This window comes from Lotus japonicus, chromosome 1 (assembly GCF_012489685.1).
Source record: "Lotus japonicus ecotype B-129 chromosome 1, LjGifu_v1.2".
In the NCBI taxonomy this organism is placed as follows: Eukaryota; Viridiplantae; Streptophyta; class Magnoliopsida; order Fabales; family Fabaceae; genus Lotus; species Lotus japonicus.
This window is the reverse complement of record NC_080041.1, coordinates 21,047,854-21,074,666: the sequence shown is the minus strand read 5'-3', so window position 1 is coordinate 21,074,666 and position 26,813 is coordinate 21,047,854. Positions and strand designations below refer to the sequence as shown.

The 26,813-nt window shown below is 36.2% G+C and overlaps 1 protein-coding gene across 5 annotated transcripts; it reads right to left on the bottom strand.

Annotated features, from left to right (window-relative positions):
• Positions 1-141: 141 nt before the first annotated feature.
• Positions 142-26,242, bottom strand: LOC130734094 (uncharacterized). 5 transcript variants are annotated; one of them, XR_009017751.1, is made up of 21 exons: positions 26,108-26,242; positions 24,785-25,758; positions 24,406-24,612; positions 24,193-24,269; positions 23,075-23,531; positions 22,274-22,474; positions 21,730-21,985; positions 20,533-20,773; positions 20,258-20,427; positions 19,596-20,174; positions 11,492-11,661; positions 10,994-11,210; positions 10,704-10,904; positions 9,722-9,838; positions 9,188-9,430; positions 8,020-8,224; positions 7,222-7,433; positions 6,746-6,897; positions 5,884-6,133; positions 4,771-5,147; positions 142-1,608 (listed from the first exon to the last, which is right to left on the bottom strand). XR_009017751.1 is itself a non-coding variant. In XM_057586399.1 (20 exons), the coding sequence occupies exons 2-20, from the start codon at positions 25,588-25,590 to the stop codon at positions 4,890-4,892; spliced, it is 5,019 nt and encodes a 1,672-aa protein (XP_057442382.1). In that variant the 5' UTR covers positions 25,591-25,758; positions 26,108-26,242; the 3' UTR covers positions 4,581-4,889. The 5 variants fall into 5 exon arrangements, 3 of the variants coding, with proteins under 3 accessions (XP_057442382.1, XP_057442384.1, XP_057442383.1); XR_009017752.1 differs by lacking the exon at positions 142-1,608 and adding an exon at positions 2,372-3,125; XM_057586399.1 differs by lacking the exon at positions 142-1,608 and having other exon boundaries at positions 4,581-5,147.
• Between the last annotated feature and the right edge of the window lie 571 nt (positions 26,243-26,813).

Genomic DNA, 26,813 nt, shown 5'->3' with positions numbered 1-26,813 from the left:
TAAATATCACTATACAAAAACTAAGACATCAACCATGACACTATGTGCAGACATTTACAATATCATTAGTCATTAGCCATATATGATTTAACACCACATAATACATAACTATTTGACAGTTATTTGACACCCTGAATAATGTTATACAAATTTTGAATTTTTATCATGTTAGCAGTTAGCATGTTGATGATATTTTTTTCCTGTTTTGTTTGTTGTCTTAAATTCACTGTGCATAAAAAGAAAGAAAATGATGTTCAGAACACCATAACACAAGCCTTGTCTTGGTAGTATACGAGACTAGGATTGCAACCTTGTCTTAATCATCACTACAACACCAAAGAATAAGTTCCATGGTGAACCTTAGTCACAACACTACAACATTGGCAGACCACGAAGCTTTCTAATGTAGGATCTGTAAAACAAACTTGCTGGTGTTCGGTATACTTTGAAGATATTTACTAGAAAGGATCCAACCAAACCCACAATGAATCAATGACTTACCAAAAGTCTTTGTAGTGCTTTATCAACACATGTAAGTCTTTTTTTATTACTTACATTGTGTTATTTGATTAGAAAAATGTCAGTTTTAACACATACGTTTATAACTTTCCCTCAAGGCTAAAAATCCAATCTTTTTTTTATAGATGACCAACTTAGATATGCTTAATTAGGAGGACCTAAATCAAATAACATTATTATTGGGCCATAGTATAATATCTTAAAGAGATGTGAAAAAGTATTTTTTTTTATTTAAAAAAAAAGAAAATACAGGCTAAGGGGGAATTTTGGAGTGTGCAAGATTACAAAAAAAATTGTGCATGATAGCGAACCCTAAGGACTGACTCTGACTAATGCATACCTCAATTCTCATTTTCTTTTAATTTAACATGAAATTGAACCATTTTAAAGACCAAAGGAAAAAATGCATGTGAAGCAGACCAAAGAGGCATAGTTTTCCGCTGTACCGAAAAAAAAATTCCAAAGAAAAATGTGAGATAAGACCAAGGTTCACCACAGACCAACATAATCAAGGTAAACTTACATGTGTTGATAAAGCACTACGATGACTTTTTGTAAGTCGTTGCTTTAGTTGGATCTTTTCTAGTAAGTGTCTTCGAAGTATAGAGAACACCAGCAAGTTGGGGTTGTTTTCCAGATCCTACATTTGAAGGATTTGTGGCCTGCTTTGATTATCTTCAAAGATGTCAAATTGAATGCTTATAATATCTTTTCCCATAATAAGAACATTATTTATAGCCTTCTTTCCTCGGTTTTTGGTCTCAAAAGTTCCGCCAACACTGCTAGAACCAGCTATTGGATCTTTCGTTTGAAGTCCTTCAACACCATCACTGTAATAGTTTGACAAAAGCTTATCAACTCGTTCCATCTTAGCATTCAGCTCAGCCAGAACACTCTGGAATTTTTCTAATGAGTGTCAACTTCCTTGAACTTCACCAACGCAACATTGATTGTACAGGAAGTGCTAGGATAATGAGATTTATCTCCTTAACCACCTTATATAAGAACCTTGAGTCAGCCTGGTCTTCGTCAGCCACTACCCCTTCCTCTCCAGCTTGTGTTAATGTCTCCAAATTGCAAGTAAAGTGCCTACACTTAACACAAAGAAAAAGTAAAAAAAATTGGAAATATTCACAACTTGCTTCACCTCCATCCAATGGAGTGTTTATACTTGGTTCTTCTTCACGTATATTTTCACTCTTGTCAATTCCAACCATATTTTTGAAAAGCTTTCGAATATTGTAAGTTACAGATAACAGTTCAATCAGTGAGTGTGTTGACTTGGTAAACTATCTCTATAAAATCTCATTGGGCCCAATACATTGTGAGAAACCAAAAACCAGCTTGGTAATGTAAAACTTAACTAACCCGCATTGTAAGCTTCTTCATTTGTCCCACATTTCTTAAACACTGCCCTAGAAAATCCACTAACCTAGCAGTTGCATTCGTCCCAAGTTTTGTAATTTCATGGTTCTCTTCCAATGAAAACAACATACCTACTGGGCCTAGGTCGCTGTATTTTTTCGCAAATCCACACTCCAAGTCAGACCAATACCCTACTTTTATATTAAAGAGACTCAACTTAGGAAATTCATAGTATGTACCTGTCGTTCCTTATGTCAATTGCCCAGATTAATTACCTCGACACATGTTTCGGTGTTTGTAGAGGGTAACAAGACAACCCCACCGCTCCACCATTAATTACCCTTCCCTATTTACCTTACTTTTTACCTACTCGACCTTAGGGTTAAATTAGTTGTGCAGTTGTAGCGGTATCCACCACTCCCCCATACCAACTTTTTGATACAACAATCAAAATGAAACAGTAAAGCAATACATGCGTGTCATAACGAGTAGATGTGCAGTTGGAACACAATTGTAATTACAAATTACACATCATATATTTAAATTAATTACATAATATAATTAAAATAATATATTAAATACACATTATAAAATCAAAATAAAAATAATTAACTTATAAAATGACATTAAAATAAGGCTTAATTCCAGTTTGGGTCCTTGATGTTTCACAAATGTGCGGTCTGCACTCCCTGTGTTTAAAACGTGCGGTCAACGTCCCTCATCTATCTAAAACGTGATAACGATGCCCTTCCATTAACTTCCACTAGGTTCCGTCTGTTGACCAGACGGAAATGCTGACGTGTCCATCACCACATCTTCATTCTTCTTATCTTCTCTCCCTCTCTTCTCCTCCCACAGCCACTACAATCCACCTCCTCCTTCAAATGCAACACCAACATCTCCATCACCACATCCTCATCTGAAACCCACCATAGCCTCGCCACCTTCATCATCTGGCTCACCACTCATCTTTAGATTTTCACCCTTTCATTTACAAGGGATAAAATCAAGTCTGTGTCAAAATATGTGACACCAATCAAATGGCAGGTAGGGAAAAAACTCAATGAAACTTGAGGTGGTTTTATGGGATAAGCTTGTTTTGAAGTGAATTGGTTCTACCGTTGGTACAATGAATTGAATTTGCCGTGGAAGAAAACACCAACATCAAATCCCTTTTTTTTTTTCTCTCCTCACACCCATAAATTTCCCACCTTCAAACGAATCAGAACAAAAATTTAAACCTGCAAAAGGAAATTAAATTACTAGCAAAACCAGAAAAAGCAACATGATTTAGAAACAAATTCCTCTTTTTTCGACTGGGTTCATCTTGCCAAAGAGGTTCACAAATCCAAATCTCATTAAAAACAATATGTAGCCGCAAATCCCAAAATCCTTATATGCAGACACCTTCTCAGTTTCTCATTGAAAATGAGCGCATGGTGAGAGAAAATCCTCCGCCTTTTAGCCTAGATCTATTGCACCATGCCCAGATCTATAGCACCTCGATGTGTGCGGCGCTTTTGCAGGAAGCGGTGGACGATTGGCGACGGCAGAAAGGCTGCGTTTCTTTTTAGCAATTGGTGGTGGTTGTTACAGTGGGTGTCGGTGAAGAAAATTAACATTGATGGTTTGTGGTGGTTGTTACAGAGATGAAGACAGATGAAGCTTCTGGTGTTTTTTGGGTGGGTTTTGTGTTCTGGGTGGTGGTGGTGGGGTGGGTTGGGGATGGCGTGGAGGAGAGAGTTTGGTTGGTGATAGTGGTGGTTCTGGGTGATGGGTTTTGGGTTAGGGGTCGCGTGGAGTTGGTGATGGTGGTGGGTGGGTTGGGGGTGGATTCTGAATTGGTCGTTGGCTTGGAGAGAGGTTGATGATGGTGGTGGGATCTGGGTTTGATGATAAATTTTTTTTCTTTTCAAAAAGTAAAATTTTTCAGAACTAATGAATTTAAGAATTGTGTTTTAAAAAAAATGCACTGTCAGCGACTTCCGTCTAGTCAACTAACGGAACTTAACAGAAGGGTCTCAATAGATCGTTCTGGAATCATGAGGGACATTGACCGCACGTTTTAAACACAGAGGGTGCAGACTGCACGTTTGTGAAACATCAGGGACCCAAACTGGAATTAAGCCTTAAAATAATTATATAGAAACTTATAATTTGTTAAATTATAAAATATTTTTATAAAAATAATTTGAATAACTTGAGTAACATATTACAAAAAATTATAAAAAATAATTAAGAATTAAACTAAAGTTTGTAAGAAATAATTCAAAAAAATTAACAAATTTAACTAAACACAAAGCGGATCTATACAGATTGATTCAAAACGGGACAAGGCCCAACAAAAAGAAAGCAAGATTTACTCTGATTGTCCCTTGTTGACGAGGCACATTAGCCAAATATGTGACTCTAACAAAAATAACCACAACAGCCCACATAATTATTCTTAATCTTCGCAGTTTAAATAAAATTCAACAACATTGCCAAAAAAATCAAGTATGCTTTAGCCCAACCAGTTGAACCGCCATTTTGGGTTATGGGGCACTCGGCCCATTCTATCAATGAAATGTTGATCTTTGACAAAAAAAAGGCCCAAATACAACACCACTCTAAACCACCGTGAAAATTCAAATGTGCGTCACCCAGAAAGAAAGGAAGGTTGCAAGAAATTTTTGTTATGAGTGCAACACAGTTAATTAGCATCACCAAAATAATGTTTGAATTTGTCTTAAAGAGAACTAATGACTAATTAATTTGAATATCTTCTAATGTAAAGGGAAAAAATACAACGACTACAATAATTATGCAAATAAATCACACATAATTCTTTCATCAAAACGCAAATCAAAATACAATGAACAATCTTATGAGTAAAAGTGTGCATACCGCTAATGGATGGGATCTTGTCAACTGCAACGACATCGCCAACTGATTATTGCACGGTTGCACACGTGCCTACTCTACCAGCATCTTTTGAACCATCTGAGATGAGGAGAAAAACAAAATCATGTCCTATGATCATTAAGTCTCCTCTCAGCAGCTATAGCCGCAGCCATTGATGGTGGAAAGTTTCTCAGGTCTGCATTTGCAATAGGATTTTCATCACTTTCTGGCATGGTTACTGGTGTTCTTGACAGCAAGGACTCAACATCCTTCAGGGTCAAAACAGGTTGATCTTGGTTTTTTGTGTTCCCACTAATGAATGAATGGTTGCTCCTGCTCCTGTTCAATTTATATATGCTATCTTCAACTGTGTCTTTTACCTAACACATGCAAGAACAAAATTATAAGAACAATTCTTCATGTTTGAGTTTGATTTATAAGACAAACCTTGGCTACTCACAGAAACTTTTCATTGTCTCACCCGAAAAAAAGATTATTAGCTAATCAATGAAACTACTGAATTCGTAAGCACTCACAAAAATTTATAGCTATAGTAATGGAGATAGCAGATGGTGTTCTGATATAAAGTAAAGAACAGACACGGGATAGAGAACAATGAGGCAAAATCAATAGTTGATGCATACTAGAAGTATTCACACACACACACACACACACACACACACACGTAACATCAAGCAAAGTTCAAACAGAAAGGGAAGAGCACATTCAGAGAATATTTACGGTTGAGCACATTCAAAGTTGATCATTGTCACAAACTATCTCAAAAGCTTAAGTTGTTGGGTAAAGACACATGAATGTTTTTATATATTATATTTTTAACACGTCCCCTCATGCAAAAGCCCAATGGGCTTGAAACGTGGACAATACACAGGTCCACCTATACTGTACTTAAATTCAAATTTTTTATTAGAACAAAAGAGGTAACAAGGATCGAACTCTAGACCACTTGATCATACAGGCTCTGATACTATGTCATGAATCATCTATTCCAAAAGCTAGAGTTCTTAGGTGAACTCAGTGAAGATACGTGAATGGTTTCATATTATATTTCTAACAATAATGATGATTGAGTAAGAACTCATAGGAGAGACTTACAATGAAACGATGAATGAGGGTCTTATTCTTTTGTCCAATACGATGTACACGGCTGATTGCTTGTGCTTCAGCAGCTGGATTGAGCAATGGCTCTACAAGGACTACATGCTGTGCTTCCAAAAGATTGAGGCCATTGGCTCCATGTTGGATTAAAAGCAATAATACTTGAATAGATTTTGGTGTTGACTTCTCACATCCTTTTGTGCCATTCTGCTTTCCCCTAAATTGATTGATGGCAACTTGTGCCTTTCTGGACTCGCAAATTCATAACCAAAATAACATTTGAGTAAGTGGCTTATTGTCGTAATCAATCAACCGTATTAACTAACACAAAAAGCCTATATGGATCCATAAGACAATAATCCTGAGCTAAATTCATGCGCTACAATGCTCAAAACAGAATAACCAGCACAACAATTCCCTATCCCTAGATTTGCAAGCAACTGGTATTCGAGATTAAAGCATAAAGTTGAAGTGATAGAAAAGACACCTAACCATATATAACAAGTAAAAAATGGTAGAAATAAAGAATTTTTTTATTGACCAAGTGTTACCAGTAACAAAAGTACAGCTGTGATTTCCATGTCATGGTCCAAATGGCATGTTGAATGCTACATCTTAGTTATTGATGGTCTGTCATCACTTACATTAGGTGATTAAAGAAAACATAGACAGAGGGATCAAATTGAAATGAATTAATGAAATGTCAAGGACACATTGAGAAAGAAATCAAATGTGAGGGACCAAAATTTAGTCAGTTTTCTCTGTCTATCTTGTCGCTCTAAGTTTTCCTCCCCTTCAAATGTCTTCTAGTCCAGCATAAATTTACAAATAGACATAGGAACTGGATAGGTTACCATACCTGCCTCCTTTCATCCGGACGAAGGTAATGTTGTTGGCAGCAAAGGCATGTTCCAATACATCAAGTACATCATTCCAGCTTGAAAATACAAGAACTTTTTCTTTATGATCTGTAGCCTTTATTGACAAGATTCTTCTTGTGACGGCTTCAATCTACAAACATCCAAAGCAAGAAAAAGATGACGAATACAAGATTTAAAGGGCATAAACATATGGTATAAAGCAAATATGCCAAAGCATGACTTATCTGCTGAACGTGCAAATTAAAATGTGAAATGTGACATGAAGAAAGAATATATCATACAAAACGTTTTGCAATTATAATATATATTAAGTTTTAAAACAATCAAAAGATAATATTAAGGCATCGCAAGCAAATCCTGAGGTAGTGGAATTTATAAATGAAGAAAAGAAACAAACTTATTCATCCTAAGGACTAAGGTATAAATACACTTAAGTTGTTATGTGGAGAAACACCTTAGTTCCATATGAGCCTTTAACACTAATGGATGTTTCACATTTTTCACAGCTGTCAACTGTATGCTGCATTGAAGAATTGGAAGATTCATTATGTGCATCAACAGCATAGGCAATGTTTCCAAAATCAGTATGTTGTCGACATGTAGGGCACATCACCCAATTATGAGTCTTGCTATGTTGAAGTCTTTGCTCAGTCATCGCAAATAAACCTGTAAGAAATATAGGGATGGTTATATTTCATATCATATTTATTTAAAAGTCTCAATTCTTAACCATTAACTTGAATGTCTGTTGAATAGAGATTGTCGAGAGCAACACTAAACAAGTATGCACTATGCATACAGCTATTATTTGCTTTACCTCTTGTTTTACATAGACATGATGAAAAGCAAACGACCAATGCAAATTCAATATATCACTGTTTTTAAAGTGCATAAAGAACAAATGGAATTGGAACATAAAAGACTTTCTGTATTATACAGAAGCAACTCTATGTCTGGTAACACTGACTGAAGTATTATGCTGGTCTACGTACAAATGACAAAAGAACCATCACCAAAGAACCTTTAATGACCTTAAAGTGAAGACAATGCACATGCGCATCTGAAATTCAAATATTTTATTTAGAAGAATAGGGACAACAAATATCCAACTCTTGATGACTTGATCATTGAACCTCTGATAAAATTAACTCTGCTAAAAGCTTATACTATTCGGTAAAGAATTAGCAATGACTCATTACATATTTAACATATTAAAGAATGATAGTATAAAGTATGGTAGTATAATACTTACATTTACAGCATGTAAAATGCCCACACTGAAATACCATTCTCTGATTGCCTAGCTTTTCTTGGCAAACTGGGCATGTTTCCTCATCAGTTTTAGATATGAGCGCACCCTTCTCTTCCTTAGTGTTTGATATTTTAGTTGTCTCTTGAATGAATGAAGAACTATCTGGAGATTCCAATGACAGTTTTTGCTTGGACTGCACCAAACCCTGAAAAAAGGTTCAGCTTAGGGTGAATGTCCAAAGCAGAAAAGAAAATATCATAGATTCTAAGAAATCTTAGGGAGAAAGCTCAGTTCAAATTAGAAAATAACACGTTGAGTTTTTAACTTTAATTTCAACATCTATAAATTTTTTAATAAAGGTATTGCCCTTTTATTAATTTTTTATTGTGATTCTCAACTTCTCTTGTTTTAGCCCACATGTCATGCTGTAATTGGACAACAGTAAAAAAAGCATGTACGGAACCGTACCTAAGTTTTTCCCTTTTCTTTTACAACTAAACGTTCCTACAAAATTTGCAAATTACCTTTTATTCTATTGAAAGGAAAATAAATCTAAAAGAGCTGGGTTAATTTTATGGAATGTGGTTGTGTGGTCCAGGTAACCTTTGAAAGTGAGGTGTGTGATGTCATTAGACATTGGATGTAGTGAAGGTTTGATCTTGTGTTGGTTAATTTAATATATTTATTAAGTTTAGTAATTAATCATAAAAAGTAAAAACTCACATATTGACCCCCTTTTAACACCGGATTTCATCACTAGTTAAATTTGACTAGAAAGATTTACCTGAACCAAGCAATTAATGCAATGAAAAAATTGGTTGACCTGTCATATAGTTAAATATTGAATAGTGGCACAGAACATCACTGACAATACGCAGCATAAAACATGAACCATGCAATGCAACAACTCACAACTATAATACAAGGAGTGATATAGTGGTTTTGGGAATTTACTTTTCCATACTATTAAAAAAAATCCATTATGCATTTAAGATAGTTTTGGCGTGGTGGTTGCATTGATATCATCATTTTCAGGTACTTATGCCATGGTACTATCATGCATAGCATAGCATCATTTAAAAAATAATAAAAGGTCAATGACTTGAGTATACATAAATAGCAAATTAATTTCAACACAAACAAATTTCTCAAGCTTATTTCTCCATACCTGTAAGTAGCGCAGTTTTCCCTTTATCTGTGACAACAAGGCCAATGACATATACTTCTCATGGGAAAAGTCTGAACTAGCCGCAACTAATTCATTTTCACCTAAAGCATCAAGAGATTTATCATCCTCATTTGCCCTTAGGTGCAAACGGGAAACTGCCATCTTTATTTCATCATGCGCACGTAGATATTGAGCTTGAGCTAATGCTAAAGACCTTGCATGGGCAAACTCCTTTCGCATTCCCTTACAAAATCAAGAACAAAGAATTAAAACCAGAATCCAGTGGATCGGGGATGCTAGTAGAGAATAGAGATGATCTTAGCTTTTAAAAAGATTCCAGCAGAGAACTGTCAGTAAATAATTTGCTACTACGCATAATCAACGTATCTTAGAAAGTCTCTTATGATTTGGTTTTGGAAGGAAGGGAAGCCAATATTGAAAATGAAAAACTTCTACAGATTAAAACTTCCTGTAGGACTCATATCTGCCCATTCAAGACAAGATAAGCAAAGAAAATAGTTCATCTGGCTATACCTCAAGCATATGTAAATGCCTAGTGGCTGCTGAGACACTGCCCCTGCCTAACCGAGCCTTGCAATAGTTCTTCATAGCTCCAAGAATAAGCTCCAACTCAGATGCTGATCTTGAAACCTAAATAGATCAGTGTAATCAGTAACCACAATGGGAGATTAGTAAGAACATGGAGCATATTTCAAGTACTAAGCTGATTTTCTTAAATGAAGAATGAGGCTATCATCATTTATGGTCAAATCCAAATTGGATTTGTATCCAAGAATGAGGCTATTTTTTCATTTTTAATGCATTTTTTTGTTATTTTACAACAATTGAAGACTCTGTTTGAATAAACAATGAATGTTTTATCTCAGTAAAGAAAGCATTATGTTTACAAGAGAGAGAGAGAGAGAGAGAGAGAGGTATAATCTATGAAGCACAGACACTTCACCTTCTTTGAGGTGTTGGAGTGTCATCAACTTTTCCAACACCGACAATCATACGACATTTGTTTGACACTTGTCGGATACTCTTCATCAGATATCCTATTAAAAAAATAATTTTTGATCGGTTTGAAAGCTGAGCTGACACGTCACAGACACATAGCAGCCTCTCTCTCTCTCTCTCTCTCTCTCTCTCTCTCTCTCTCTCTCGGTTTGAAAGCTGAGCTGACACGTCACAGACACATAGCAGCCTCTCTCTCTCTCTCTCTCTCTCTCTCTCTCTCTCCCCCAATCAGGCTTGTTAATAGCGCGCTATAGCGTAGCGCCCTGGGGTTTCACCGCTACCCCATTATTCACCACTATAGCGCTCGAAATAGCGTTTTTTGGGCTTGCCACTACACTACACTATCTGCCATTAACAACCTTGATCCTAATATCCTATATTTTAGACAATCAAGAGTCAGTGTCTGTGCCTTTATCCATGCTTCATAGGGTATAATCAATCTTCACCTGACTATGACCCAATGCAAAGCAAAAGTTAATTAATTGGAGTAACTAACCACAACTCTTTGTCCGACATTCCGTTTTTTTGATTCCTCATTATCAATATCTGATACTGTTGAACTGTGATTAGATTGTGATAGCTTTGAGAGGAAATGATTCAATGCAAATTTTTTCTTCTGAAGATCTACTGCCTCCTCAGCAGATGAAATAATCCCTCCACGTTCGTTCTTGAGAACAAAAAGTCTTGCTTCATAGCCCTAACGACAAAAATAAACAATGAGACCATATTACATTTGTTAGTTATAGATAGTATGAATCAAATTGTTAGATAAACTTAGTTGCAAACCTGAAACAGTTCGTCTAGCTCACACAGAACGCATGGGGGACCATCACAATTAGGTTGACAATTTCGACATTTACCCACACGTTCAATATCTTCACCCTTCGGATTTTCCATCGTGTGATCGATTTCTAACAGTCGTTCTAGTAGCACTTTCCTAGATGCCTCTAACTGGTCTAAACCTGTCTGAATTTGATACTTCAGAGAGCTTATGCCCCGAAAACTGGATTGCAAGTGACATGCATTAGTAACAGTGCATCTAGTACTTACTGTCATTTAACAAAAAATTTAAGCAAAGAATTTTCAAATACAATCTAGTTTATAAAAGAAAATCCCTCCTAGAGAGAAAATAAGGTAAATTCCACCAAGAACAGTAGAGTTCAAATTCTTATGGTGATGTTACATATTCAATCGAGCATAAGTTTGAAATTTAAGCATATTGATATGGGCCATTGCAAAACTGCATTACTTAAGAAAAGTGTTAACAATTAAAACATCACTAACCGAGCAGCTATCCTTGATGATTTTGAATTGTTTGAATTTCCTGAGATGGCTTCTTCAATCTTTCTAATCAACTCAGTTGAGAAATCCTTGTTCTGCTCAGCATGATGAAGTGCTTCTAACCACCAACATGTATTTTGATCTGTTCTGCTTTCGCGATATGCATTACGAACCTTCAAAAAGTCCAGTTGCCAGTTACAGAAAATAGAAAGTGGAGGGAGACTTGGGAGGAGGGGGAAACTACTATTGCAAACTATGTATTAACCCACAAGATAATGAAATTAAAAAATGAAATATCATGAAAGTGAGAAAAGTCCAAACACGTGCTCTTCAAAATTTTAAAAATATATTAAAATATCTCAGTGTAGCATGGTATGACTTTGTATATTATGAAATCAATTAAAAAACATTAAGATTGGTTGGTATCAAATGAAGCATGATTAGTAACAATAACATATCTCTTGGCCAATATAAGTGACGCATCTTGTATTGCTGTCTGTGTTTACCATGAAAATGAGAAGGACACAACACAAGTACAACAATACATTTTGCATGATATTGAACTGAGTGACCCGAGGTGTGTGATGATCTTACACAAAAGAATGAGTTATGAGGGTAGTTAGAAAAATCTCATAAAGAGGTGCTAGGTTGTGCCATTCAAATAAGTCAGAGAAATGGCTTGAGGCTTAAATTAATGATGGGCAAAGTGCATTTAGAAACCATTTAGCACGAAATAATTTGGTTATATCCGAGTTTGGGTAGTTAATATACCACATACATAGTGTCAAGTAATCACTTATCCCAAAAGCTTAAGCTGTTGGGTAAGGGCCACTTTAATGGTTTTATATTATATTCTAACACGCCCCTGTTAGATTTATCTAACGTTTTGTGGGCTACAATTAATTGTTATTTTGTTTGTGAAAAACGGGTTAATTCATAATTCTGACAGGGGTGCATTGGGCTCTTTTATTTGTTATGTGATCTCTTTTAATTGGGCCTGAGCATCTGTAATCTAATTGGTGTGGGTTAAAGTGTGGGCCATAACCCTTGGCCCATACTGGGAAGGGACTAGGGTTATAACATGTTTGGCTAGGTCCCCTCTGTAATCACGACATCAGATATTTGTCTGCTCCACAGCTTGCCCCATTGAGAGTTGTGAAAGGGAGTGTGAGATACAGAGGAAGATCTGGTCATTGACACTGCAGGTGAATTGAATCAAGGGAAGCAATCCTTCTTCTCCAATACCATGTCTTCAACAAGTAAGTGTTGTGTTCTAATTTCATATAATTGCTACATGAAAATTTCCGCTTACATTTGGTATCAGAGCCTTAATTATATGAATTAGGACCCAATTCGTGATTGACTGTATGATTTTAAAATCGATTCACTTTTCGTGATAACAAAATCTCAAACATGCGTCTTTCACCTGCCATGATTTCTTTCTCAAGCGATCTGTATGAATCGAATTATCATACATTATTTGTACATGATTTTGTTTTGTTATGATAGCATCAATTTTACATGACATTGTGAAATAGAAATCAACTCTCCTAAATATAGTATTGTAGAACGTACACTGAATTTGGATAGTTTAAAAACCGTTTAGGTATGTATGTATCTGGTTTCTAATTATATTAGGATTTTGATTATATTATGGTTTTGATGTGTCCAATTTGTTGCCACTGTTATATTGTGGATTTCCTGATTTTAGATGATCATTATCTTTGATTCAAAGAACGTGTATATATATATGTTTTATGTGTTCTTATGTGCTTAACCTGTATTAAGCTTATCGAGAAACCAGATAATTAAACCTTCTCTTTTCTTTACCAGTAACAACATTTAACCCAGATTTGTTGTGACCCTTTTAACAATATTATATTGCATATTATATATATATAATCTATGTATGCAACTTAGTAATCATATAATATCCTCTTAATTGATTATAAATATTTACTTGAACTGTTGAGTACAAAACTGATTGGGAATGCTATATGGTTTGATTTCATGGTTGAGTCATGAATTCTGGGCAAAAGAGAATTTTGATTGTCTCTGATCATTGTGTACAATTTTCCTCCCAAAGGTGGGTTATTGTGTGTAGTGATTGAGGATGGCTATTGGAGGTACATTGGTCTATAAATTTATCTATCCAAAGAAGATAAAATTTTGAACTCAATGTATGCTCACTGAGTAGCTTATTCTTGAGATTTGTGGATGAAGTTATTGGAGGTGTTTTGGTTTAGGGAATCTATCTGTCCAAAGAAGATAGATTTTTGAACCCAATGCATATGCTCATTGAGTAACTCATCTGAGGTTCTGACCTTGGTTGCAACTTGGGTTTGCGCATTCCGCCCAAAGGGGAATACGCAATGATGTTGGCCTCATCATAATAGCTTGTGTTAATTAAAGCTATATCTTGCCCATACTATTCGTTTTAATGCATTCTTGTTTTGTCTTAACAGTGAACTTCTCTGTGAATAACTGTTCTGCTTCTATTGAGATCCTGACTGGATCCAATTATAAGAAGTGGAAGCAAGACTTAGAGTTTTCATTAGGGATTGCTGACGTTGATGTGGCATTGCTTGAGAACAAACCTATCATCAATGCACAGAGCACACCTGATGAGAAGGAGAAGTTGGCTAAGTGGGAGAGGTCAAACCGCCTCAGCATGTATGCTATCAAGAGGACTATTTCTGAACATCTGATAAGTGGACTGCCTGAAAAGGATAATGCTAAAGACCTTCTTGCCGCTATAGGAGAAAGGTTCCAGGTATCTGATAACGCTGAATCTGGATGTTTAATGAAACAACTTACTGACATGAAATATGATAACACTGGGGGTGTAAGGGAGTTCATTCTGAAGATGGTTCATGTCCAAACCAAACTGAAAACCCACAACATTGACCTGAATGATAATTACATTGTTTGTCATGCCTTAAACAGCCTACCTCCTGATTTCACACAAATTAAAACTGCCTATAATACTTATGGTGAGAAGTGGTCTATTAATGACCTTATTACTAAGTGTGTGGCTGAGGAAGAGAAACTTAAGAAAGAAAAGAGTGAATTAGCCCTTCTGACTTACCATGCTAAACCCCATTCTGGTAAGAGTAATTGGAAAAATAAGAAAAATGCTCCTAGAGCTTCTCATAAGAATCATGATTTGAGGAAACCAGGCAACGGTCAGAATCACAATGTAGGAAGTCCTAATTCTGTTGCTTTCAAGAATCCATCCTGGTGCTTTTGGTGTAAACGAAAGGGGCATAAGAAAGTTGATTGTCGTTCTTTTAAAGCTTGGTTAGAGAACAAAAAGAATACACCAGAAGGTAATCATTTTGCTTTTGTCTGTTTTGAGTCTAACTTAGTTGATGTTCCCATTAATACCTGGTGGCTTGACAGTGGTTCCACAACCCATATTGCTGTGTCTTTACAGGGGTTCAGAAACCAGAGGAGACCAAGTTTGAGGGAAAGCAAGCTCAGGGTAGGAAATGATCTTGAAGTAGAGGTGGAGCTAGTGGGAGATGTTAGCTTAGTCCTAGGAACTGGTTTTGAACTTGTTTTAAAAGATACATTTTATGTACCTTCTTTTAGGAGGAATTTGATTTCAGTATCTAGTTTGGATAAGCTTGGATTTGATTTTAATATTTCTGGTGGAAAAATAAGTTTGATGTTGAATTCTGAAGTTATTGGCAATGCTATTTTGTTGGATGGTTTATATAGGTTATCTTTGGATTTTGATAATGTTTCCTCATCTTTGAATGTTGAGAGCTCCATTGCCAAAAGGTCTAAAATTAGGGAAAAATCCTCTTTATTGTGGCACAAGCGTTTAGGTCATATCTCTAAGGAGAGAGTTGAAAGATTGATTAGAGATGATGTTTTACCTTCCTTAGATTTTAATGATTTAGGAACTTGTGTGGATTGTATTAGAGGAAAATTTACTAAAACAAAAAAGAAAGGTTCAACTAGAAGTTCAGATCTTTTAGAAATAATTCATACAGATATTAGTGGACCTCTTTCCCCTACTATTTGTGGTAATAAATTGTTTATCACTTTCATTGATGATTTTTCCCGTTATGGCTATCTTTATTTGATTAAGGAAAAATCTGAAGCACTTGAGAAGTTTAAAATTTTTAAAACTGAGGTTGAAAAGCAACTAGGAAAAGTGATTAAGATTGTGAGGTCTGACCGTGGTGGAGAGTATTATGGTAGGTATGATTCTACTGGGCAACATATGGGGCCTTTTGCTAAATACTTGCAAGATTGTGGAATTGTTCCGCAATACACCATGCCTGGTAGTCCTGAACAAAATGGTGTAGCCGAAAGGCGAAACCGCACACTTAAAGATATGATGAGAAGCATGATGAGTAGGAGTAACTTACCAGAATTCTTGTGGGGTGAAGCTTTGAAAACAGCCCTCTATATACTAAACAGAGTACCTAGTAAATCAGTTCCAAAAACACCTTTTGAGCTTTGGACCAATAGAAAACCCAGTTTGAACCATTTTCGAGTTTGGGGCTGCCCATCAGAGGTTAAAATATATAATCCTTTTGAGAAAAAGACTGACCCCAAAACTTGTCGTTGTTTTTTCATTGGATATCCAGATCGCGCTAAAGGTTACAGGTTCTTTTGTCCTAATAGAGGTAATAAAATTGTGGAGTCTATGCATGCAAAATTTCTTGAGCTTGATGTAGCCGAGCCTGCCATTGCATCTGATAATAATGATTCTCTTATGCCTGATGTTGTAACTATATCATTGCCTATTTTTAATAATGCTAGCTCATCCACCACTCATGGAGTTTCTACTCCCATTGAGAATGCGACTGAACCACTCGTTGATAATGTGGTTCAAACACTTGTTGAGAATGTGGTTGATCCTCCTGTTCAGGTTGAGGTTGCACAACCTGATGAACCAGTTGAGCAAATTCCTGTTAGAAGGTCAGTTAGACAAAGGAGACCTGCTATCACTAATGATTTTGTGGTTTATCTCAGCGAGGATGCTTATGATATTGGTGATGTTGTTGATCCTAAGAATTATCAAGAAGCTATTACTTGTTCTCAATCTAATATGTGGACAGATGCTATGTATGATGAAATGAAATCCATGGCCAACAATGATGTCTGGGAGCTTGTGGAGTTACCAAGGAATTGTAAGGCGATTGGTTGCAAGTGGATATTCAAAACAAAGAAGGACTCAAAAGGTAAAATTGAAAGATTTAAGGCAAGGCTTGTGGCTAAGGGCTTCACACAGAAAGAAGGGATTGATTTTAATGAGACATTTTCTCCTGTTTCAACCAAAGATTCTTTTAGAATTATTATGGCTCTTGTAGCCCACTTTGACTTGGAGTTGCATCAGATGGATGTCAAGACAGCTTTTCTGAATGGTAACCTCAGTGAGGAGGTGTACATGCAACAACCTGAGGGTTTTGTGACAAGTGGCAATGAGCACTTGGTTTGTAGATTAAAGAAATCTATTTATGGTTTGAAACAGGCTTCTAGACAATGGTACTTGAAATTTGATGAGGTGGTGACTTCCTTGGGTTTTGAAGAAAATAAAGTTGATCAGTGCATCTATCTTAAGGTCAGTGGGAGCAAATTCATCTTTCTTGTGTTATATGTTGATGATATTTTGCTTGCTAGTAATGACCTTGGTCTACTTCATGAGACCAAACATATGCTGACTAAGTTCTTTGATATGAAAGATCTTGGTGAAGCATCTTTTGTGTTGGGAATTGAAATTCTTAGAGATAGATCACGTGGTCTGCTTGGCTTGTCTCAGAAGGCCTATATTGATAGAGTCCTGGAAAGATTCAATATGCAAACTTGTAGGCATGGGGATGTTCCAGTTACTAAAGGTGACAAATTCAGTAAAGATCAATGTCCTAAAAATGAGATTGAGCGAGCAGAGATGAAGGAGAAACCCTTTGATAGTGCATTGGGTAGCTTGATGTATGCTCAGGTGTGCACTAGGCCTGACATTGCTTTCATAGTTGGCGTTTTGGGAAGATACCAGTCTAATCCTGGGAATGATCATTGGGTTGCTGCTAAGAAAGTAATGAGATACTTGCAGAGAACGAAAGAGCATATGCTTGTATTTAGGAGAGTTGACAACTTGGAAATAGTTGGGTACACTGATTCAGATCTTGCTGGATGCCTTGATGATAGGAAATCTACTTCTGGTTACATTTTCATGCTAGCTGGAGGTGCAATATCATGGAAAAGTAAGAAGCAAACTCTTGTTGCCTCTTCTACTATGCAAGCAGAGTTCATTGCCTGCTATGCTGCTGCCACCCATGCTGTTTGGTTGAGAAATTTGGTGACCGGACTTCGCATTGTTGATTCCATTGCTAGGCCACTAAAGCTTTACTGTGATAACAGTGCAGCTGTGTTCTACACTAAAAATAATAAAACTAGTAGTGGCTCTAAGCACTTGGAATTGAAGTATTTGACAGTTAGAGATCTTGTAAAGAAAAATGACATAATTGTTGAGTACATTGGTACTGATTTCATGCTAGCTGACCCCTTAACCAAGGGACTTAGGCCCATTGCGTTTAATAAACACGTTGAGAACATGGGCATAGTGAGTTCTTTTGATGTTTTTGGTTAGTGGGAGCTTCTTTTTATGTTTTATGTCATTTTCGTATTATGCTGGATTTTTATTATAAACACTTTAAGTGTTGGATTGTCAAGTACTAATTATTTTGAGCAATTGATAATGCAATGAGTTTTAATTATTATTTGCCACTGTTTATTTATATATCAATTGCAAGATTTTGAGCTCGGTGTCGTTGGGGCCACTATGCCGGTGGTCGACACCAGATTGGAGCTGAGGCACAATTGTAATTTTGAGCTCGGTGTCGTTGGGACCACTGTGCCGGTGGTTGACACCAGACTGGAGCTGAGGCATGATGGTTTATAAACCATACAATTTCTTTGGCTTTAAGGCATTTGAGAGAAATTGTTAGGACTGATAAAGAAAATAGCAGTTTGGCTGTTGGATCACATTGGCATGCTATTTTCTTACCACACTCCACACTGTTGACTAGTTGACGAAGTCGGTGATATTTGTAACCATGGAAGGTTCTATGTCAATAGATGATATAATAATCGCCATGATTCGATATTACTTGGCTTTTGTTGGACGAAGTCGTACTCAGATGCTGCACCTGAAATTATGCGTTTTCTTAAGATGTGGCCACATCTTAAGAGATTAGTTATTAACCCAAGAGTCGTTTTCATACACATGCTTTTGAAAATTAAAATCATACAATTAATTTTGCCCAAGTGGGAGAATGTTAGATTTATCTAACGTTTTGTGGGCTACAATTAATTGTTATTTTGTTTGTGAAAAACGGGTTAATTCATAATTCTGACAGGGGTGCATTGGGCTCTTTTATTTGTTATGTGATCTCTTTTAATTGGGCCTGAGCATCTGTAATCTAATTGGTGTGGGTTAAAGTGTGGGCCATAACCCTTGGCCCATAATGGGAAGGGACTAGGGTTATAACATGTTTGGCTAGGTCCCCTCTGTAATCACGACATCAGATATTTGTCTGCTCCACAGCTTGCCCCATTGAGAGTTGTGAAAGGGAGTGTGAGATACAGAGGAAGATCTGGTCATTGACACTGCAGGTGAATTGAATCAAGGGAAGCAATCCTTCTTCTCCAATACCATGTCTTCAACAAGTAAGTGTTGTGTTCTAATTTCATATAATTGCTACATGAAAATTTCCGCTTACAACTCACGCAAGAGCCCTTTGGGCTTGAAGCGTGGATAAATGCACAGGCCCACCTACCATGTGCTTAATTAAATTCCACTTTTTAATTAGAAAGTGAGGGGAGCAAGGATCGAACTCTAGACCTCTCGGCCATAGAGGCTCTGATACCATGTCAAATAATCACTTATCCCAAAAGCTTAAGTTGTTGGGTAAGGGCCACTTTAATGGTTTTATATTATATTCTAACACACAGAATCCTTAAAGTTCTTTGCATTCCGCAAGAAATAAACCAACTTATATTTTAGGATACTATAATGGACTCTAAAAAAAGCTAAGTTTAAAACAAATAAATAAATGATTTTTAATTAAGAGATATTAAGGATATTTACCTGCGTGGAAGAATTCTGAAACTCTTGTTGAGCAGCAGATAATTTTGAATTAAACACAGATAAGTATTTCTTTTTTGAATCTTCACATTCTGCTATCAGAGATTTGACAGGACTGGCTGATAAATCATCAAATTTCAAATCCTCATTTAAGTCATTTTCTGAAAGGCTGGATGCAATATGTGATGGTTCTGCAGAAGCCACTTCTAAATTTTTATCATCGCAGCCACTTATTTTTTGCCTCTTCACAAGACAACGATCAACCTTTGCAATAAAATGCTTTCTGGTTGACTTAACTGCAGAAGTTCCAGAGAATTGCTTTCCTTTGGAAGGCAATATCAATGCAACATTTTCTGCCAGCGGGAGTGTTTCAGCAAGATTATGATGAATGTGAATATTTAACAAAGGATCCAGGCGGAAATCTTCAGAATGCTCTTCAGTCAAAGTAAGGGCTTCATTGTACAATAATGCAGCTTGAGAAAAATCTTGTTGAATTGTAGCTATTGCTGCAAGCCCATTCAGAGAAACAACTAACCTCCTAAGAGCTTCCTCCCCTTCGATCTTGGTCTTATTTATAAGAACCTGCAGATTATGTTCCATGTCAATTGAAAAAGATATGTATGCAGTATGCAAAAACATATAAAAGATCCCTACAAGTAACACACCATTAGTATTTCCTCCATGGTCATAGGTGACTGCTGCAGGGAACGCAAACCAGAACTTCCAACCTGGGGATGACAACAAGCCTGACGAAGTTTCAGTAAAGCATTCAGTAGCTTCCCTGCCTCTGTGTGGGTGATTAAAGGATCAGAGGAATCATTCAAAGATTCAGAACCTGGAATCCATATGAAATATTGCAAGTTCAATCATTATTCCAGATGCGCACCACATTGCTTTCAAATGAGTAGAAAAATTAAATTGCACAACAATGAGTAAAAACCTGGGACTTTTCTATTTAGAATATCATTTCTCAAACTTTCAATAACTTCATGGGCATCTCTAACACAAGTTTCATGTTGCCTCTGGTAAAAGTGCTCTTCTACTGGTGAGAGTGTAAGCCAAGAGAGGCACTCCTCTTGGGATGGAAGGTCCAATTCATCTGCAACATGTTTTTTAGAAGAACGCCACATGATTTGCTTGAAAATTGTGTGTGTAAATTCCATAGCTCCAATATCTCCTTTCTGCAGAAATATGGAAAATTAGCTAAGAATATATAAAAGTACAGAGATTTTTAGCTATGCTAGACGGAGAGAAAATTTAGATCCAGAACATGACAAATCAGAGAAATCTAAACTAAAGATAATATTGTAGGAAAGTTACTAATAATTTTTGAACACTCAAGGTTTTTAGCATGTTGTAAATTGAGAATATAATTAGGAGATTTCCAAATGTTTCAGTTTATTGTGTATATCACATTCTGGTGGTAAACTATTATTGTAGTTCTGATGTAATCTACTAGCCTTGCTTATGTGTTCACTTAACAGTTCAGTTATGATGTCAGTTATAGGAAGTGAAACATACAGCTGTAACAACAGCTTTAAACAGATCAGCAGCTCTATTCCACACTGTTATAAATATAGCAAATCTTCTACCCAAAGAAAAATGATGAAAACTGAAACTTCTCAGTGAAATTCTCTGTTCTCACTCTAACTTTTCTCTCATTTTCTCACACTTTCTCTCAATTTATTAGCTCAAGCTGCTACGTTTATAGTGTTTGGCACTTTGGCTCTTAGGTCAGCATAAAAGAATATAACAGAACTCAGTGTATGATAGAACCCAACCAAGAACTGATATTATTGATGATAAACCCTAATCCCCAATTGGGAATTAGAGCAAGATACAAGAGAGATACCAAACACTCTCCCTAAACCAAGATAGAGACCCAACACTCTCTAAACCCTAATTCCAAACGAATACCAAAAGATATCTCATAGTCTCTCTAATTCTCTTATTTATAGTCTAGTTCCCTAACTAACACCCAACCCTAATTAACTAATACAATTGCTAACTAAGGGTACCAATATGTGGATACCTATCAGTGTACAACAACACTCCATGTTTATTTATGAAAGAAAAACTTGCTATAGAAAGTAAATCAGAAACAACTAAGGCAAACATTAAACTACAGAGAAAATACCTCATAAGGATCTCGAAGAACTTCAGCCCACCACCTGTATGTATTGAAAGGACTAACTTTAAGGAATCTTAGAAGTCCATATAAGTCATCAAGCTTTCGCTGAATCGGGGTCCCTGTAATGCACCAATGATGCTTCGAATGGAGTCTCAGAGCCATTTCAGTGGCAGCAGTAGCATTACTCTCCACCATTTGAGCCTCATCCAAACAAACCCTCCACCAGTATATTCTGGTAAGAAGAGTTGGGATAACCGGGTATCTACAAGGAAAAAAAATATACATGGGATCATAAAGGATATATAGGAAGCCTAACTTTTTCTAACAAATAAAATTACCAGTATCCATATGCATGGTTCTCTGTGAAGTCTTTTTTCAGAATTATAGAAATCATAAAGAACAAATTTACACCTCAAAGAGACACAAAATCAGAATCTGATGAATGAAAAGTGTAATGAAACTCAGTTCCAACTCACATCATATTCAAATGGAAAGACCCTACACATAATATACTAATGAAGGGGAAAATATGATAATCTTTACATCAAACCTTTTTTGAAATCTCAATAAGTGTCGATCACCTTCGTGTCTATCAGAATCATGGGACAAATCCTCTTTAAGCACATCATATGTAGTTATTACAATGTCAGCACTTGCAAGATCACTGATATCCATCAGAGACGTATTGGAGAAAGATGTGTCCCGCACGCCTTCATAAATACAAGTTTTCAAGGAGCCTGGACGTGTATGACTGCAGTGATAATTAAAAGTTAATAAGTATGAGACAGTTGCAAGTACAATTACACTGAATCATTAAAAAAAATAACATACAGTAACCAACATTCATAAAGACTATACTTTTGCATGATTAAAAGAAACTAAATCTTGTAAACAGTGGTCAAATGTGTGCCCAAAAGATGACACGCAATGTACTATGTAACAGTAACATAAAACATAGACTCAGTAATATTAGCTTTCAACATGTGACTAGTGCTTCAACAAATGGTAGGGGAAAAACTAAAAAAATAGTATTAGCTTCCAACATGTGACCAGAGCTTCAACAAATGGTAGGGAAAAGGTCTTTAAGTATCAAAATAGTATTAGCTTCCAACATGTGACCTTAGCCTTAAATGGAGCTTTGGCATTCCAAAATAAAGCTGACAGGGCTGGAAGTTTCAATCCAATCAATGCTCCTGTAACATCTAACAATCTGGGAGCACTTCTTATGCCCTAATAGGAGAACTATCCTATCTCAAGACCATCTGGATCACTAACAGAAAGAAAGAAAGTAGACTCACTGGACTCTAAGTTGATGCAAGCATTCATGATTTTCAATAAGCAAAAACTGTACCGTATAATTTCATCATGCCACTGGGGCAAAATAGGAGCAGGGCAGACAATGAGAGTGGCACCGGAGGCAATAGGAGATTCAGTAGCTTGTATTAGTTCAGAGCACATCTGACATACATATTCCCCATCCCTCACAGCTATGGTAGTTTTATATGTCTTGCTTTCAGATCCTTGTTTTGATTTCAGTGATTTTCCTTTAGGTGAATAACGAACACAATCTGCATGTTGCCAAGCATCGCAAATGTCACATTGAACCCATAGCCCTTGATATTTGATACTTTCGTTCACAGCCCCACATATGCACTCCACTCGTTCTCTTTTGAGTCTTTTTAAAGTGATATTTTGGTCCCCGTTAACTTGGGGCACTGACTCAATTAGTGTGTCGCTTCCAGATGCTGATCTCCGGTGAGCATAGATGCAAGCGAGCAATTCAACAGTTTTACCCAAGCCCATCTCATCTGTTGCATCAAAACATTGAGTCACAGAAAAGAACTTTCATTTGTACTAAAAAAACTTATACAAATACAACACTCATAGTCCCATACTGTCAAATAAAGAACATACTACTGCTCAAGTTTCAGAAGACTTGGGCATTACAGTTACTGAGTTACATACTCAGTATTCCACGCTATCAGGTTTTTATAGGCATTTAGAAAACAAATATAAGATTAAAAAATTGTCATTAGGGTTGCATTTCAAGCATATTGAGGGACTATACAGTAGCAAAAACACACAATAAGCTGAGTCATAGTAGAACTTCCTCTTCTCAGCATAACTAGTTTCAGAGGTGAAGGTGAATTATATGTATAATAGATATAAATTGGCAATGATAGGATTTCAACAGCTAGGCAATAGGATGCTATCAGCAGATCCATATTGATCTTTCACTCACAATATTCCATGGGTTATTCATCATGTAATAAATTTGATTGATAACATTAAGTTCAAGAATATGTCAAAGGGGGCCAACTGAGGAAAACATGAAAAGGCATTTTCTAATAAAACACATTATTTTTTTACCACAGTAAAATATCAAAATTCTTCCAAACTTATAATGTAGCAAAAATTGGCATTTATTTCAGAAAATAAATCAAATATGCAACATAGCTTGGGACCTACCAGCAAGAATGCCTCCAAGTACATAAGGTGAAGGAGTCTCTGGGCACAATGAAATATTTCCACTGAAGATATTATAGCTTAAATAAGCATAAGGGAAGAGAGAATGAAAACATAGTAGTAGGGGAAGAGAGAAATTGAAACCATCCAAACATGAGTTGTGCAATAAATAAGAATGTGTATGTTATATTTTGAAAACCGGTTAAAAAGCCTAACCTGAATGGATTGAAAAACATTTTAGACCTTGTGTCCAGAAAATCCACAGGCACACATAATGGAGAATGAAACTGATTTCTTTCTCTTTCACCCTGACTTTCTTTCAGTGCTTTCTCCCGTTCTACCATCCAGAAAGCTGCACGCCGTTGATATGGCCTCAGTTCAGGAAGTAACTCTGGTATTTCATCTTCGAGCATTGGCTCGGATCTGTACACGTGAATACAAAAGATAAGATAAGCTAAAAGCAAGACAAAAAACTTGGAGATTGATTATTGTTAATAGCACTATGTTATTATATAAACATTTTCCGATTGACCATTATAATAATCAGCGTTAATCTTAAATGAGAGGTCAAGACCAAAGAGAATGCTTAACTTACTTTGAAGGCTTAATGGCCTCATAAAAACCTGCAGGATCAAACCTCGAATATTTCCTGCCGTCTCCCGTCTCTGTCTTCTGGTCAACTTCCATTTTCTTGCAGTTACCAAACCCATACCTAACTTCGGAAATCATTATTTCTGGACGTAGCCAAGACATGACATTCATCATACTCTTTTTCCATAATTGTCTAGAAGCCTCGAGAAGCGACTCGCATGCATCGAAGGCACTCTTTAGTACCTCAACCCTTATCCTGAGGGAATGAATGTCCTCAGAAAGCCTAACCCCAAGAACTGTCCTCAATGTTACAAATTTTAAACTTGCCAAGTGAAGAAGACCAGAAACACCTTCATCAGGTCCATCAAAAATACCAGATAATAACACTGTACATGTTTCCACATTGTCTACTGTGTCCCATTTTACTAACTCTAGATGAATATCAGTATAGGGTAACACAGGCCAATGGCCTAATTTAATTCTACCAAGAACATTATTGACATTACACACCCGAAATCTTAACGAGTACTGGGGATCCTGATAAAACCCCTCAGATAGTTCAAACCCAGAAAAACCTTCTCTCAAATTTAAATCACTTAAAATAACTTCAGAAATATCAAGATGTTCACTTGACAACCAACTGGACCGGTCAACCTCAACAAAATAAGGTTCATCAATGTCACCAGAATTATCCCTTGCTTCTTCCCCTGCTTCTCCAACCTTCTCTTTATCAAATTCTGTGTCAGCAGTAGCATTTGTTTCTAGTATTACCCCACCTGATCTACGCGGTTTACTTTTTCGTCTACCCATCACTTGTTACCTTCACCAAATTAAAAAAAAAAAAACTTCTTTTTTTAGAAAAAGCTAAGCTATATTAACATAATGCCAAAGATCACTCATGATTCTACAAAATTGAAACTGAAGTTCAACATGAAGACCCTAGAACTCAGATTTAGCATTTAGAATTCGATTTTCAACCTGCATAAGCACCAAACCAGAGGAAACACCATAAATATATAACAACAACAAGTTAGTAACAAATTAAACAATAGTCCAACATGAGCTCAAAAGGTAAAGATTGAATGCAGAACCATTCAAAAGCTGGCAAATGCAATTATGCAGCAAAGGGTAAGAAAGAACAAAAATTTAAGTGAAATTTAACATAATTGAATAAAAGGGTAGGCACAAAAACAAGGAATGGGGACAACACCACCATAGCCAATAGTCTAATCCCAAAAGTCCCTAACCTTGCAGGAACCAATGCAACAATTACTGTTGCACGTGAATTTTGTGCATGAGAAAAAGGGAAAGGGATTGGAATTGGAACCTGACAAGAGGAAGAGAATCAGTGAAGTGAACAGAGCATGAATTGAGGAACCGATAGAACTCAGTTTCTGTTTTTGTGTTTGTGTTTGTGTTCGTGGAGTCCTATGTTTAGGTTCACACGAATGATACAACCGCACGAGGAAACAACACGTTGTTCACAACAGATCAACGGTCTTGATTCAACTGTGATTTTACTAATATGAATCATGCACATCAAATCAATCCGATAATTCAAAACACTTAATCAATTTTTTCTAATTTAACTAAACTGGTTATCTAATTAGTTTTATTTATATTGGAACTTTTTTTTTGAGTACAACTTTTTTCTTTTTATAATTGGAAAACAAAATAGCATCAACAAAGTTGATTAAATTAATATTATAAAAAAAAGTTGATCAAATTGAAATAATGGTAAACTTGATTTTCAACTAGTGTTAGTTAATACTAAAATTTTGAATTTAAGTGAGTAAAGAAAAGATTTTACTAAGAGAGATAGTTTTGAAAACCACTTTGAATCTCGATTATAAAGTTGAATCGAAGCTAAGTTTGAAGCATGTCCGTGGAGAAAAAGTCCAAAGAAGAGTGAAAAATGCAACTTTGACTTAGGCCGTTCGAAATCACCCTTATGGAATTCATCAATTAAGGTTAAAAGGATTCTTGCTTAAATATGGGATTGCGCCTCAAGGTTAAAATCTAAGTTTTTTAAA

What these genes read in the sequence shown, in the direction of transcription:
- LOC130734094 (XM_057586399.1), bottom strand. Translation starts at nt 25,590, where the DNA reads ATGGGTAGACGAAAAAGTAAACCGCGTAGATCAGGTGGGGTAATACTA. An exon ending in TTCTTCGAGATCCTTATGAG is followed by an intron (nt 20,774 to 21,729) that starts GTATTTTCTCTG and finishes ATATTTCTGCAG; the next exon opens with AAAGGAGATATTGGAGCTAT. An exon ending in ATGTCGGACAAAGAGTTGTG is followed by an intron (nt 9,839 to 10,703) that starts GTTAGTTACTCC and finishes TGATCTATTTAG; the next exon opens with GTTTCAAGATCAGCATCTGA.